The sequence below is a fragment of the Mytilus trossulus genome, chromosome 14 (genome assembly GCF_036588685.1).
Source record: "Mytilus trossulus isolate FHL-02 chromosome 14, PNRI_Mtr1.1.1.hap1, whole genome shotgun sequence".
Lineage (NCBI taxonomy): Eukaryota > Metazoa > Mollusca > Bivalvia > Mytilida > Mytilidae > Mytilus > Mytilus trossulus.
The window spans coordinates 21,618,360-21,635,194 of record NC_086386.1 but is presented as its reverse complement, the minus strand read 5'-3'; the positions used below and the strand labels follow the sequence as shown (position 1 = coordinate 21,635,194).

General features: G+C 32.5%; 2 protein-coding genes across 2 annotated transcripts; one reads left to right on the top strand and one right to left on the bottom strand.

Moving 5' to 3' along the window:
* The first annotated feature begins 4,816 nt into the window (after nucleotides 1-4,816).
* Nucleotides 4,817-6,824, top strand: LOC134697581 (complement C1q-like protein 3). Its single transcript, XM_063559866.1, has 2 exons — nucleotides 4,817-5,056; nucleotides 6,433-6,824. Exons 1-2 carry the CDS (start codon nucleotides 4,873-4,875, stop codon nucleotides 6,822-6,824), a joined length of 576 nt encoding a protein of 191 aa, XP_063415936.1. The 5' UTR covers nucleotides 4,817-4,872.
* A 3,528-nt stretch (nucleotides 6,825-10,352) lies between these two features.
* On the bottom strand, nucleotides 10,353-16,461 carry LOC134696309 (protocadherin-11 Y-linked-like). Its single transcript, XM_063558027.1, has 6 exons — nucleotides 16,267-16,461; nucleotides 15,608-15,681; nucleotides 12,467-15,192; nucleotides 12,077-12,151; nucleotides 11,541-11,655; nucleotides 10,353-11,018 (listed from the first exon to the last, which is right to left on the bottom strand). The coding sequence occupies exons 3-6, from the start codon at nucleotides 15,179-15,181 to the stop codon at nucleotides 10,780-10,782; spliced, it is 3,144 nt and encodes a 1,047-aa protein (XP_063414097.1). The 5' UTR covers nucleotides 15,182-15,192; nucleotides 15,608-15,681; nucleotides 16,267-16,461; the 3' UTR covers nucleotides 10,353-10,779.
* Between the last annotated feature and the right edge of the window lie 374 nt (nucleotides 16,462-16,835).

Genomic DNA, 16,835 nt, shown 5'->3' with positions numbered 1-16,835 from the left:
TAGAATAGTTATTTTGGCTTCCGAGTTTCTGATCCAACGGGACGAATAAGAAAAAGTCAATTACAGCTCATTTTCAATATAATTAAAAGATGTTTAAAAAAAAAATTACGCTAATCTGATTGATTGAAGAATTTATAAATGTAGGGCCTATATGAATTGAATAATAGGAGAACAAAATAACTTAAAAAAATACTAAACTAAAGAATCTACGAACAAAAGTACATTGTACTGGAGTGTTTTGGGGGAAATCTCAATGACCGTCGTTAAAAAAAATTGAACAATTTCCCCCACTATTTTATATCATCGTGCTTTCATGTTTCTGTTTGTCGTTTCCATTTAACATGTCCACTATCGGAATTCTGACGTACCTGCCAGGTTCCTGTTTTGAAAGGCGATTCAAACACGAAAGTTTTTACAGTGTTGTTTCTATTTCGCATTTTGGTTTGGTACATTTTGTATACATCTTACTTTTTTGGACTTGGTCGAGAAAGGTTATACTATATATGCGGTTATATATAATTTGTATCTGTGTTTTTGTCAACTTACTATAGTATCATTTACATAAACTGTTTTGGTTGGCGTCTTTGTTAGATTTATGTGTATGTTTGCCGTGTATTACTCAGTGGTGCTATGTCTGTGATGTATGTTAACACAGCTATTGCTTCTGGATCCTAATTATTGTTCCGTTGACCTATCGTGTCTGTTTGGGTTGCCCACAACATTTTGTCAATATAACGGACCTATAAGCAACGGTCATGTAAGTAGCAGCTTAAGCTCGCCATATATAATCAGGTTTAGTCACAATTTTCTTCGAAGCATGTCTATAACAAGTAGCTATATATAGGGGATAAGACAGTTGTTTTTCTGAGTCCTTTGGTTGATAACGTTTGAATTTGACAGTTTTTATGGGGATTCCCCTTTCTGCATTAACCTTGGATTTTGATATTTTTGTAATACTTTTTTTTATATGTATAGAAACACAGGAAAAAATTGGCATGCATTGTTTTTATGTAATTTGTATACACGTCTTTCAATTATTCAGAAAAATAACACTATAAGTTTAGATACATGTATTACGAGCGTGGTTTTGCTGTACAGAATCAGTTATGGTGTATTGTGGTCTGGCCTTCTGAAGAATGAACCGACATGTATCTAGTGTTATATATACATACCGCAAATCTATGCGGGATTTGGGATTGGGGAGGTTTTATACATGGCGTCACCCTTCAAATTTCAAAATAATCAATCATTTTGAGTTGTTGTTTAGACAGTCTTCATTCTTTATCTTTAAAAATTCTAAAAATCTAAATTGATGTTTTTATAAATGAAATAGAATAGTTTATAATCTTCAATCTTTTCTTAATAGAACGTGAAATTAAATGTAGATACATTACTTTCTATTTCACTTGCAAATAATGAAAATTAAAAAAAATAAATTAAAAACTCGTACGTCAGTCTTCACGAAATTTATGCGAGTTTTGCTGCAGGGCACACGTTTTTTTAATTAACATTTCAATTTTCGCAGTGCAAAGTGCATGTGCGGTATTATGCATCAAAATATTCAAAGCGTAATTAACAAAAGATTGATTTATAATCAACAATGAAAATTTGATCTGAATCATTAAAAAATTAATCATTGCCTTGTAAAATTTAGTTTTACAGTTTCAAAAGTAGCCATTGAATTTGAAGAGGATCGAACTAGGATGAAATGAAAAGATCAGAGTTCATATAGACTCTATATACAAACAATGCACAATAAACCAGCAACCGTCTACTTCCAACTGATTGAATTATTCATAAATACCAGGAACTATCCTCCATTTAAATGGCAGAGTGTCACGTGTTGATGACAGTAACAATTGTTTTCTCGATTGCTTTAAATTATTTTTATCCTAATCTATTGAGATCTGGACAAAAAGATATACAAATTTGAACGCAGTTTTCTGATACAAATAAAAAGTCCTTTAGTTTACGAAATCGATTGAATTTCTGTTTGATTAAATTTGGACAAAAAATAATTGATGAAATCTGAAAAGCCTCCAATTAATATACCCTCCTCTCTTATTTAAAATCTTGTTAGTTTCCACATCGTTGTTCAGTTATTGTCAGTTTCAATTAATTCTCATACGTTTGAAGAGTTTAAATATATTATAATGAATTCAAAATATTTTAATCAGAGCTCGTGTGTTCATGAGACTACTTCCGCAATTGAAGAAGGATAATTCAAGTCCAATATACTTGCCTTTTCTAAATTGCCTCCCTTGTATTTGTGGCAAATAAACAAAAGCAAAACCAAAACAAATATTTTCACCAAAAATTAGTATTTAGACCGTCTCACAAGAAAAATCACGATCGGATGTATCCGTTTTATACCTGTCATGCATAACGACGGAAACACAGCATTCCAAAGACAAAGCGTGCTAGGCCGGTTTTGACGGCAAACAGATAGCTTGCTACACAATCATATAACCGACGGTGTTTCTTGTTGAGGTTTTTCTAGAAGGGCAATAATTCCTACGTGGGATAAACTGGGTTCATACCAAGACCAAATGACACAAGCACGAACAACATATGAATGCGATTATGACCTTAACTAGTTTAAATTTATAAAGAAATCCTCCTTTCCCAAAGGACAGCACTGACAAAAAGTGATATTCACCGGACAAAACGTCATAACTCACATATATTTGTGTGTTGAGACTGTTCTTGGGTTTTGAATTGTCCATAGTAATATCTATATAAACATAAGGAGATGTGGTATACTTTCCGATGGAACATCTCTTTAATAAACATCAATTGATGTAAAAGTTATAATATAGATACATGTAACTGTACGGCCTTGAACAGCGAGCAAAATCCGTACCCCAAAGTCAGATATAAAAGGTTCTGAATTAAAAATGTAAAACAATTCAAACGAGAAAGTAAATGCCTGGTTAAATGTTCAAAACAATACACGAAGGGCAAAGATACCCAGCAACGAACGACAACGATAACATGCTCTTGACTTAGGAAACACTCATTGTCAGGGTTAAACGAGTGTGTCGACACCAAGCCATCCCAACTTATGACAATGGCGTAACAGCATAAAATAAGAACAAACCATAAAAATCCCTTGAAAAGGGCTAAACTCATTAGATTGATGCAAAGCACAAAAAACCAACTAAGACAAACACAAAAGACCCAGTACACATCTGAGAGAAATCGCAGTTACTGAAATCTAGTTGAAAGACAATAATATATATAAGACTAAAATATCAAGCAGTACACATCCGACAACTAATAGGTCAATTGCAAAGAAGTCTTTAAAAGTCACAGATAATCATGACAGATTACCTATAGTTGTAAATCACTGTGTCATTGTGTTCTCTTGTGGAGAGTTGTCTTATTTGGAACTCGTAATACGTCGTTCCACATCTTCTGATTTCTATGTAGGACCGTGAATGTACATATGTGTATAACAATGAACTTTAGTTAGATTATATTAACAAACTCGATATTTTACAAATAAAATGAATATACAAAAGATTTGATTACCGTGTTAAATTGGTTACTAACCTTTAAGAATAAGTTTTTAAGGATCAATATGTGTATACCTAACTTTAAACCACATTACCGTAGACATTAGGATGTTCTATTCTGCTTGTAATAAGTTTTCTACAAGTTCTGCCAATCTTCCAAACCAAATTGTTTATAGCTATGATCGAATCGAGCAAAGGTTTTATGTAAAAAAAAATAACTATAATGATTGTTTATTTTCCCTTAGATATATTCTCCCTGTTTTTTTGTCTTATTAAAAAAAGATGATGTGGTATGATTGCAAATTAGACAACTCTTCACACAAGCGATAAAATGACACAGAAATTAGGCCTTCAACAATTAGCAACACGCATCCCGTATAGTCAACTATAAAAAGCTTCCAATCAAAAATGTAAAATAATTCAGATCAAAAAAACTAGAGACCTAATTTATTTACAAAATAGTGAACGAAAAACAAATGTTACACAACAGCAAACAACAAAATATCTTTTTTAAATTGCAACGATTTCATTGACAAAGCATAATGCTAATTTATGAATCTTGCTGCTCATTAATACAACCATAACAATAAAATCATGTCGATTCTTCTTTATTGAATACAAGCTGATTCATTATTATAATACTAGTTGATATTAAAGTCACAAATGGCATCAGATAGATCGTGTACACTTTGAGTGAACCTTAGAATAATGTTTGACCACTAAAACCTGTTTAGTGGTAAGGGCACGACCTTTGCAGAATGAAAAATAGCTGCTTGACTTTCAGCAAGATTACATTTTGCTATATACATTCCATTTCTTAATAATTAAATGATTTTATACAAATAATGGAAGTTGATCAGAATAGAAACGGTAAAGTGAAAAACGTACTAAGAGAGACAACTCTGGAATTATTTCTGTTAACTTGGAATTTAAAACTTGCAAGGAAATTTAAGTAATACGCAAACATAACAAAGCTGAAGTATGTCGATACCTGTACCATATAACACATTTCCCGCATTTAAGTAATCATGTGGCAATTCAAGAATGATCCAAACAACAGCTGGAATTTCAGCATTTCACGGAAATGAAATTCAATTGTGTGGTAGTTGATGATTGACAATCGTGATAAACCGTAGATCTGTTAATTGTTACCAAGTCTAAACAATTGTAAATGATGCAAATACAAAAAAAGAAAAATTCTGAAATGAAATTATCCCAAAGTTCTTGTAATGCACGAAAACTGGGTTTCTCAATTAAGTTAACCATGTCATATCTAACAAGGCCAGAATATAGAATGACAAGTGAGAATAGATAAGACGGATATTCAATGTCAAATTCAGAATAAATCGTATCAATGGCAAAGGCACACTATCGCTTATTATTTATGTGTTTTTTGTTGAATGTTGGTGCATCTACGGTTGCAAGAAAACGACTATTATTAGATGATCCTGCAGCTATTTTGAATCGTCTGGATCAGTTGGAGAAAACCGTACTAAACCAAACAAAAGAACTTGATCAACTGAAAAGAACACAGAATGGTAGGTATTTTTGTTATATCTTGTCAAAATATCTTATAGGGGATCCCGGATGTTTAGAAACAATATAATTATAGGTACCACGTTTACAGCATTGGATTAAAAAAAGTGGTTACTGAATTATCTTATTTTAGTTTTGAAAAAAACTCCATTTTTCATGTTTCAAATGAATTGTATTTACCTTATCATAAGTTTACAAATTGTGACTTTGATGAGAGAGTTATCTCATTGTCACTAATACCACATCTTCTTATATCTAAGAATGTACCGTCTCACAAAGGAACTATTTTACCATTATAATTATTGAACAAAGCTCATATAAAGATTTACAATTAAACCTATTTAAATCATGCCTTTAGGTCTCAAATATTGATTTAGTCATCTTAACGCGTAGTATATTGATGAACAAGTTTGAGTTACAGGCATATTTGTAAACAATCAAGTATTCTGTTTACTAAGATTTGCATATTTAGATATATGGAGCTTATTAGGTTTAATTTGAAAAAAAGTGTACCCCTCATTTAAAACGAACTGTATTCCTATTCGGTTTGGGGGGGGGGGGGGGGGTCTTATATAAACCGTACACTTGATTATTGAATTCTAACTACTGATTGTGTGACTAGTGTCGATTTATGTATCCAGCCTTCAGCAGAAAATTTAACAGGTGTTTTTTTTATATTTTGTGATATGTCAACACTGTCTAGGAAACGAATAGGGTTGGACGCTCCTGTGCAAGTTTAATTCCGTCACAATCTGTATGTAACACTTCGAAGTCAAAAGCCTATAATTAATTCGTTGACGTTAGTAGCTGTCTGCCATATCTGTAGTTCGTTTGTTCTGATATTCACAACCATTCCTTTGGTTATTTTGTTAAACCATTATACATTTCGTCGTGTCGACCCATTCATAGCTTGCTATATGACATGTTTTATTCATTGGTTATGGACATACGGTTATCATTAATTGCTTAAATCTACTTTATTTAGTCTTTCCTGGATAGTTGTTTCATTGTAAATGATATAAATATTCTTAATGTTTGCATTACTCGTGCACAAGGATGTAATAGTGCAGTATGAAGTAATCAATGCCAGCTAGCTCTATATGTAAATCAAATTGTGAAACAAATTTAACTCGAACAATACAGATATCGATCTGACTATTGTTTTATAAACATCTGAACAGTTTTGTTTGGAAGATACTTTTTTAAATTTTCGTATTGATTGAAATACATGTAGCAATATCATACCTTTTTCGCATCGTTGTAATTTATTTGCCATGTATACGTACATGTGACGTTACAAGACTCAATACGTTATAACAATATTCACATTTTAAACAGTAACAATTCAAATTAATGTTGTGTTCATTTTTGTTTCCAGATACGAAACCAGCCTTTTTTGCAGTGTTATTAGTTTCTGGTGAAAATTTCGGGAACGAACAAATACTGAAATTCGACAGTGTAAAAACCAATATCGAAGGAGGATATGATCCTATAACCGGAGTTTTCATAGCTCCAAAAGATGGAACATATCAATTTACAGGCGTCATTTATTCAAATGGACAGGGTGCAGATATTGAAGCACAGATGAATAAGAATCATGAACTTTTATTAAAAGGCTACTCGTCTGGTTCTTCCCATGCTGAGTCACTGGTCATGAGTGGTGTTGTCACATTGAAGACAGGTGATCATATTTTCATTCAGCACAGAGGACCAGCAGTAGACAATGCACGTGGGGATAGTCATTCATCGTTTTCTGGATTCATGATATAGGAAATAAAACAAAAATGATATTACTATAACGTCTTCTTGTCTACACGTATTTTGTTTAATATATTTAAAAAAGAAGAAAATGATATGGTTGTAAATGAGAACAATGTCTGACAGAGATTTAGATGCCGTAGCAGCCAATACTCACATATCATTACACGGTCTTCAACAAAAAACACAAAATACAGAGCAAGCCATAAAAGACGACATAACCAATGCAAATAACTAAACAGACAGACTTTTTTTTCAACACAGTTGTAGTATATTGTAAAAGGTGGACAAAGTCTTGGCTGTACTGAAAGACAAAGGATTGAGGTTTTGTCTATCTTGACAGGCAAGGTTTTTATGAACGTAAGACTGGGTTAGCTCTACATGTTGTGCCTTTTCCAAGTTTCGCTATCGGGAACTTGTGTTTTCGTTAATGCTTTTCTTTGTTTGATTAAACTATTTTTTGATTGTACGAGTAAGGTGTTGGCGTATGTTTGTTTTGCTGTGTTGAGCAATTCCTGTCACCTCTTTTTATTGATTCTTATTACAGATTCCTCATTGATGCCATAAACTTGTTTGGGGAAGTATAACAAACTATGTTATGGTGATTCAAATTAAACACATCAACTATTCAACGTTATAACCATGTCATTAGTATTGACTTACTACTGTGAATCGAATTGATAATGGAAACAAAAGATAAAACAACCATACAAAAGAACATGACCACGTCCACTTGTATGTTTTGTCTTTCTGATGATTTAAGCCTTTTCACCTGATTTTTATAGTTCGTTCTTATGTTGTACTGTTATACCACTGTCCCAGGTTATAAGGAGGGTTGGGATCCGGCTAACATGTTTAACCCCGCCACATTATTTTTGTATGTGCCTGTCCCAAGTCAGGAGCCTGTAATTCAGTGGTGGTCGTTTGTTTATGTGTTACATATTTGTTTTTCGTTCATTTTTTACATAAAGAAGGCCGTTAGTTTTCTCGTTTGAATTGTTTTACATTGTCTCATCAGGGCCTTTTGTAGCTGACTATGCGGTATGGGCTTTGTTCATAGTTGAAGGCCGTACGGTGACCGTTAGTTGTTAATGTTTGAGTCATTTTGGTCTTTTGTGGATAGTTGTCTTATTGGCAATCATACCTGATATTCTTTTTTTATATGAGGCTACCAATAGCTCTCCAACGCAGCGGGAAAATCGGACACACATAAGCAAGTAGCTGGTTATTAAGGTGGTACCTAACATTACAGGGAGATAACTCAGGAGTAAAATCAGCAGAACGTTTTAATGACGTTGTGTTCTTTCGGGACTATTAAGCTTCTCAATGATCAAAATAAGTGTTTGCCAAACTGCTATAAAACCAGTGTAATTTTTCTGATTAAACGGTTGGTTCAATTTTGTATTAGTTCAACCCACCATTTTTTAAAATGTCCTGTACCAAGTCAGGACAATGACATTTATAATCTAATAATTCGTTTCTATGAATGATGAATTGTTGTTTGCTCTTTTTTTTGCATTTCTGTGTTTCTATTGCTTCGTTGTTTTCCTCTTATAGTTGATGTTTTTCCTACGGTTTAAGTTTGTAACCCAAAAAATAATAAAATGTTAACGTTGGTCACTGGTCTTTGTGTACACATCGTATTGTTTCACGCATTTCGTGTTTAATTTTGATAACAGAAAGAATAGCTAGCTTTAATATAATGTATAAAATTGAGAATGGAAATGGGGAATGTGTCAAAGAGACAACAACCCGACCAAAATAAAAAAACACAACAGCAGAAGGTCACCAACAGGTCTTCAATGTAGCGAGAAATTCCCGCACCCGGAGGCGTCCTTCAGCTGGCCCCTAAACAAATATATACTAGTTCAGTGATAATGAACGCCATACTAATTTCCAAATTGTACACAAGAAACTAAAATTTAAATAATACAAGACTAACAAAGGCCAGAGGCTCCTGACTTGGGACAGGCGCAAAAATGCGGTGGGGTTAAACATGTTTGTGAGATCTCAACCCTCCCCCTATACCTCTAACCAGTGTAGTTAGTATTTAGTATTTTTCCGTTTCTTAGCTTCATAATTGTTTTGTTAGTGAATTACATAATAAAGGAGCAAAGATTGGCGTCCAGAAACCAATCAAAATAAATTCCTCACATTTTACAATAAACCTGTCTGGAGCTTGTTCAACATTTGATTTTACAGAAAACAAAAAAATATATCTGGGAAAATATCTGATCAGTCAGTCGGATTTCATAATCCCACATCATAGATAATGTATTATAGATATGATTGTTACATGTATGAACAACAGTGACCTATAACACTTTTTCAGTGTATCCGGTACTGATTTTGTCAACATTAACCGTATCTTATTTCCTATTACTATATAGTACATGTACATGGTCATTGTTGTAGATAGATTGTGATGTGAAAGTGATATTCTAATGTCCTTGATTATTTAATTTGGTGTCCACTTCTCCTAAAAATTCGTATTGTGTTTCGTAAATTTGGTATTGAAAAAAGACGGTATTGAATTGTTGTATTCAGAATATAAAAGTTCTTGGCTGAATTTCATTTTTGAACTAAAGGTAAGTGTATTGTTGAATGTTCAATGTATTAACATATTAAGGTTAGGAATAACCCTTTTTTCATTAAAACTTGCTATTTATATCTACTAATGTAATTTGATAAGAATCTTTTTATTTTATTTTTTAAATATCTTACTTTTTTTACGATTGTGTTTGTTACATTTGATGTCGTAGTGGGTCTCATGTTAGCGCCATCAAAAGTAAGATCTTTGGATTTGTTCATTGACATTTAAATGAACAGTATGATGTTTTACTGTAAAAACTGTTGTATGCCGACTTCTTACTGATTTGATTGCATTTCATTGAGATTGTCACTTGACACTGCCAAAAAAAGATTGTATTCCACTTTTCGTATTATCGTATTTTGCGAAATCTGTGGTAAAAGAGGGACTTAAGATACCAGAGGGGCCAATGGTAAACTAGTATACAGATATAGGTAATTTTTCAGTCATTTTCATATTTTGAAAAACTTTAAACACATCTTTTGCATCTTGTTATAAGTTAAAATGACTTTTTTTTATTGTAATTTTAAATCTAAGGTGCCCCGGAAGGGTAATCAACTGTCTTACACTATATAAATTTTACACCTGTACCATCTATTTCGACTTTGCTTGCTTTAGTATCCAGCAATAGTCGATTGTTAACTTTTCAAAAGCGTCAAAGCTATGACAAAGGAGTAAATAGCAATACTGTCATGAAAATTCAGAGGTTTAACAAAAGGACAACACAATGACCTCAAAATAAACGAGGAAACGAAACATAATGATAGATGAAAATACTACATAACAAAGGCGCAGATTAAGCAAAAAAAGGCATATGAAAAATCTGAGAGCATGCAGTCATGTCTTCTGGAAGGATTAATGTTTCCTGCGCCACCAGTGACATCAGACGTGGCCAAAATATTACAACTGAAAGTTCAGCAGGCAATAATCAATTAATCTTAAAACGTGAATTGATTTTAAATATTTTATTTGGTTATTTCAACAACATAACAACAAAGTTAGGCAAGATAACAAACGATAATTTATAAATTAATATAATAAATTACACATGTACAATCTGAAAAGAAAGACATTAGCACGATTCAATAATTGTCTATGACACTATAAACATATACACATACACACACCATTACACACACACATACACACAAACGTTCGTAATCTCAGATGGTGTCATTGTTTTTATAATAAATAATTGTTATATCAAACTAGGACCAGTATATCTAAATATGTTTCTGTATCAATCAGGTAGTTGTGTTCGGATTTGTATGTACATGGTGAATTGCCTAAGTACGGTTAATAAGAAACACAATTTCAAAGTAAATTAATTTTTCATTTGCATTATTACTGTTTAGCCTTTACATCTGATTCTATTCATTAAACAAATGACGAAGTTTCTACACAAAATTGTCCATTCTCATCAAAACGTACAGTTTTTATATCATTTTTGTAGCTGTTTGTGTTTTGACTGCGGATTGCTGGCCTATCCACAAAGCCATAATATTTCTTTTCAAATGGAATATAAGAACGGTCGTCTTCACGTTGTATGTCTGTGAATCTATCTCCAATATTCGACTTCAGTACTGGTTTAAATCTTTGCGTAGATTTTTCGTTATCTGGAAAGAGAAAACGAATCATTAGATCTAAATAAACATGTATGCAGACGTAAGAAGAAGGGCTTCATGGTTTCCGTTCAGAGATTTAAGAAGCAATTTTAGTTTCTGCCTTGATTTTTTGATATTGTAAAATGAATGGTCTAGTATACCTACATATTATAGTTTAAAATGCTGTTTCTGTACTGATTTCGGTTTTCTGTGTAAGTTTTCATCTTTCTTGTATTTTTCAGAAATTTGTTTGAATTTCAAGTTCATTTTTGCTATTGCGCTTTTGAGAATAAAACGGGAAAACGAATCGCTAGAATAAAACTGGTATAACCAAGTCGTATGTTTATACCCCGGTCCCAAGTGAAAATCCTTGTCAGAGGTTGCTTTATTAGAAGATTGATTATTTTTGTTCTTTCGGAAAGGTGTTGGTGGATATTTGGTTTTACAATTTTTTTCGCAATTTATCCCGAAAAGACTTCGAGTTCAAATAATGATATAGACAATTAGATGATTTTATTTGATAGTAATACTTACAGTACAGATTTGACTGTCTTGTTGAATCAGGATCACTACTGCCACGCCCACTGTCAGAATTGTAATCTTCTTTTGATATCTCACTTATATCATCTAAACTGTGGATTCCAGATATCTACAAGTACAAAATCAAAATTTAACGAAAAAAAAAATATATCGTTTAAGATTAGAATGTTAAAATTGGTAAAATCAGGAAAAACCTACAAATATGAATTATCATATGATCGTGTATAAGTCGTTCCCGGGAAAATTACTGTCAAGTACCAATTAGTTTTACTTGCGATGCAATTTGATATCAGAATCTTAAGAGCGCATTTGTTCTTCGAATTTTAAATTAAAAGCTTATTATATCAGATTGCTCTCTTCAAGTGGAGTAATTTGAAAGAATAAGAATATGTATTTGATAATAGAAATGCAATTAATTTATACATATTTCTATACATTTTGTAGTCCAAAAACTACAGATGGAAGAAATGTCTGCATACGTAAATTTCAAAGTTAAATGGGAAAGTTAAGACTAAAGCCATAAAATTTACCTGTTCATCAGAAAGCACATGCTTTAAAGACGATCGTATAATTATTCTTTGATCTTCCATACTCTGACCAGGTTTCTGAAAAAATCAAATGCAGTCGTGTTATGATAATGCCAATATATTTCCATTCTTGAATGTTAATCTATGTTTGAATATAATACGTCCGTTTGCCAGGCAACTACATTAAACAATCTATATAAAATATTCTATTGGTTTTTAAAAGAAAATAAAGATTAAAAATTCGTGCGTCCATAACATTTCAATGTGATGGTTGTTTAAATATGTCATGACGATAGGAGCTATAGATATGACCAAAGGAACACACAAAGATTGACTTGTTTATATAAATAACATACACGGACGTAGAATGCTTATTGATTTAATTTTACATACCTCTAATCCTGGTAGAGTATCTGTAAACACTGAGGTACCAAATGACGAATACAGTTCCATATTGTCAAGATCCTCATCGTAACTAGAGTGAATTTCTTTCCCTTTGGGCGGTAACGCTTCGTGGTAAGATACACTTTCCTGGACATTTATTTCAATATTGGGTTTATAGTTGGCTTCCTTGTAAAGCTGTGGAACGATAGTCGTTTTCTTGGTATGTTCCTCTATATGTTTCTTTCTGATTTGTTCACTTCGCCGTAAAACACAGATCACCGCTATCAAAGCACCAGATATTATTATAGTCATTGAAACCACTGCTATAACAATTATGACATTTTTGCTACTAGAATCGGCCGACGAATACGAGGCTATGGCATTAGAATCGATATAGCTTAAAGCCATAATAAATGTTACATTCGTCTGTAATTGAGGATTTCCATTGTCAGCAACTTTCACTGTCAATGAATTCAGGCTTGTTGATCTTTCTTCAAGTTGTCGTCTTAAATATATCTTGCCCGAAGTTTGAATGATAGTAAAAATGTCATCTTCATTTCCCGCCACGATGTCATAAGTTAATTGGCTGTTTGGTCCATTTTCATCTATATCAACGGCATTGACTTTAGTGAGGTAAATTCCTACTGCTGTGGAATAAAACGCTGTTATTGTGTTGTTTACTCTGTTCGGATATATAATGGAAGGTTGATTGTCATTCTCGTCTGTTACGTACACGCGGACAAATATTCTTGTCGACAAAGCAGGAATACCTTGATCAGTGGCAACTACTTCAAAGATAAAGCTACTGTCCTCTTCACGATCAAACGAAGCAGTTGTTCTAATTTCTCCAATGGTGTTGATGATAAACGGCAAATTTTCACCAGGATTTTGTACAAGTGAGAAAACTATTTTCTTGTTGTTTCCGGTATCGTTGTCAGATACTTTGACCGTGTCAACTATGGTATCTGCCGGTAAGTTCTCTTTTATAAAGAATTGAAAGAATGGTACATCAAATTGTGGCTTATTGTCGTTTACATCCTTCACTACTAAAACGACTACAGTTGTTCCCGTCAAAGGTGGACGTCCGCCGTCAACGGCTAGGACTGTAAACCTGTATTCATCTTGCTTTTCTCTGTCTAATCTTTGGTTTGCTGTTATTACACCAGATGAAGGATTGATGGAGAATGCATTTTTAGAATCTTCGATCAACGAGTAATGAAGTTTATCATTTGGCCACATGTCTGTGTCGGTTGCGGACACTTTCAAACAATATTTACCAAGTGGGTTATTTTCATCAATTGTCGCCGAATAGGTTGCCTCTTTGAATATTGGCGCATTATCATTTTCATCTAAAACCCGCAGCATGAAACTCTTTGAAGAACTTAATTTTGGCGAGCCATTATCAGAACATGTAACAGATATATAATGTTCTTGTTTCATTTCATTGTCAAGTTCCATCTTTAATGCAATAAGATAACCGGGTTTTCCAGAAATATTCTGAAGTGTTACATACTGGTTTGTTACAGCACATATAACTTGTCCATTGGGTCCTGAATCGGCATCATCTGCAGTCACGTGAGCTATGACGGTTCCTATATCGGCTGCTTCGGAGATACTAACAAGACTGTCGTTTGCTGGGACGAGAAAATTTATAAACACTTCCGGTTTGTTATTTGCAGTATCCAGTATGGTGACTGTTACAGTAGCATAAGACGTTCTAGGTTGGGAGCCTTTGTCGCTAGCTTCAACAATAATTTTGAAAGTGTTTTGTTTTCCAAATGTTATTTCTCCAGCTACATAAATAACTCCAGTTTTCTCATTAATCAAAAATGTTTTTGAAATTCTTTCAATGTCTGGTTGTCTAGGACTAAATCTGTAAACAATATCTCCATTATCACCAACATCTTTATCGTACGCAGTGACGGCAATCAATGGGGTTTGTTTGTTTGTCCCCTCGTTTAAATCTATTGCATACGAGTCACGTTCAAAAACTGGAGAATTATCGTTAGTGTCTACGATGTCGATGTAAACCGTTAAAGTTCCAGTTTTTACTGGATCTCCGCCATCTTTAGCTAGAAGTTCTAATTCATACAAATCGATGTCTTCTCTGTCTAACTCGCTAAGCAGAATAAGTCTTAGTGATAATCTGCCATCTATATCTTTTGAAGCATTAAATGTGAAAACATCATTCCCATTAACTAGTTCATATGTCTGAATTATGTTTTTGTTCGTAGAATCGGCGTCAATTGCTTCCGAAAGTCCGAAATATGTTCCTTCTACTGTTGATTCGGGCACTCTAATAGTAATACGTTCAGTTGGAAACTTCGGAGAGTTGTCGTTCATGTCCTCTATCGTTATTTCAATGGAATAAATTTCGAACATTTGTGGACTTGATGAGTGAATTGCAACATCGAAGGATAAAACACATAAATCCATGAAAATACATTCTGTTTCTCTGTCAAGTAGCGACTTTATCAAGACATTTCCTGTTCTTTCGTGAATGTTGAATAGAGAACGCATTTTTGTTTTGTCCAAAAAGCTGTATCGAATGCTTTCAAGTTCGTCATCTGTTAAATTAAACTGGAGTCCGCTTTCAACTGCTAAATTCCCAACCAAAGTTCCGACTGGAAGTTCTTCAACTATATGAAAACGAATAATATTTTCTGCCAAACTGACACCAGTCAACAATAGCACACCTAACAGTATGTAAGCCATTTTAAGCATACGTAAGCATACTGTAATAAAAATAAAAGTAAAATTGAAAAAAAATAATTAAATAATATATACATCCAGTGAAATAGAGTACTAAAACAGTTTATGATTGTAATCAAGTGTGTTTCTTTTCTTTTCTTTTCTGGAAGGCATTATATTGTGCATGCTTGTTAATGTTATCTGCAGCTTCACAAATGACAACAAAAGTTAAAAACATTGTCATTGTATTTTCATATACCTCGTGTATTATTTAATTATTTCTCAAAGATCATTATATGATACATGTGTCTAGCTATTTTCTGTATTTTTTTTAAATTTGTATGTCCGTTGTACTTTTATACTTAGAAGAGATGGCAAGTTAGATATCAACGCAGGCTTCAATATTTTACAAAATGAAATCATATTTAAAAAAAATTAAAATCCAAAGTTATTACTTACCATGGAATTATTTCACGCTTAAGGTGTGGGTCTGTTCTCTCTATAACATCCAATACTTCTCAATGTTTATAAATCTGTAAAATATATATTATACCTTATATAATGTTGTCACAAAACGTGTCAGCATTTGACACTTTGAAAATCTGATAGAAAAACAAGAAACAAAAATAAATAATCTCTTGAAAAACATTATACTTTATAGAATTAACCTTCCACACATTAGTTAAATAAACATTTTCATTGTGGATAGTAGCTCTATAGCATACCGGCCTTGTTTTTATAAAGGCTTAACTTCAATGAAGAAGCTTTTCAAATGAGTAAAATTGATGCAATATATATTTGTACAATTGTGGATTATCTACTCCTGGATTAGTAAGATTTTTAATACTTTGGCATGCATTATCATGCAATCATTTCATATGTAATAATTGTATGTAACTTTTTTGTTAATTGCAAACTTTCATTAGTGACAACTAAATAACTGATATATTAATCATATAGTTAGCTATATCGAAATAATTTCAGAATGAAGTTTAAACATCCACTTCTAAAACCACTTTATTGAAATCAAGCTTACTAACAAGAAATATACAGGGGAAAAACAGAAAATAGTTTTATACATTTTATAATGTTATTCATATTGAAAACTTAAATCTTACCTTTTAACAACAAATATTCCTTCAATTCTCAAGTATAAGTATGTAAAATAAATATTTAATATTTTCTATTTAGGTATTACAGTGCTATATGTTTACAATATGATAAATCAACAAGTTTTAATTCTCATGTTATAATCCAACTGTATTTATACACAATTAACAATTATCTTTCAATAGGAGTAATTTTGCATTACAAATACCAGTTTTTAAATGGATCTCTACTCTATTGAAATTACTCATTCAAAAATTATCACCTTAATATTTAATGAGATGGATCGATATTACCAAACAAGATTTTAATTACAATCTGGTATTGTAACTGCAAAAGAAAGGTGTGATTACCCGGTGTTTGAAGAAAAATAATTTATTTACAAGTTAATCCAATGTAGATGTTAGAAGATAATTAGATTAACAAGTCTGTATTTCCTTAATCCAGGTGGATTAACGGAAATAAGGCATCAAAGGTGCTAACATCTTTGATTTTCTGTTTGTTTGAGGCTAAATGTCACATTTTCGTAAATTAAATTATCGGAATCTGTGTTAAATCTTTAAAACTTTTCAAACTTGTT

Excerpts from the sequence above, each read along its gene's own strand:
- LOC134697581 (XM_063559866.1), top strand. The coding sequence starts at position 4,873 with ATGGCAAAGGCACACTATCGCTTATTATTTATGTGTTTTTTGTTGAAT. Across the intron at positions 5,057-6,432 it reads ACTGAAAAGAACACAGAATG|ATACGAAACCAGCCTTTTTT; the intron begins GTAGGTATTTTT and ends TTTTGTTTCCAG.
- LOC134696309 (XM_063558027.1), bottom strand. The coding sequence starts at position 15,181 with ATGCTTAAAATGGCTTACATACTGTTAGGTGTGCTATTGTTGACTGGT. Across the intron at positions 11,656-12,076 it reads ATGTGCTTTCTGATGAACAG|ATATCTGGAATCCACAGTTT; the intron begins GTAAATTTTATG and ends TTGTACTTGTAG. Across the intron at positions 11,019-11,540 it reads AAGACAGTCAAATCTGTACT|ATAACGAAAAATCTACGCAA; the intron begins GTAAGTATTACT and ends TTCTCTTTCCAG.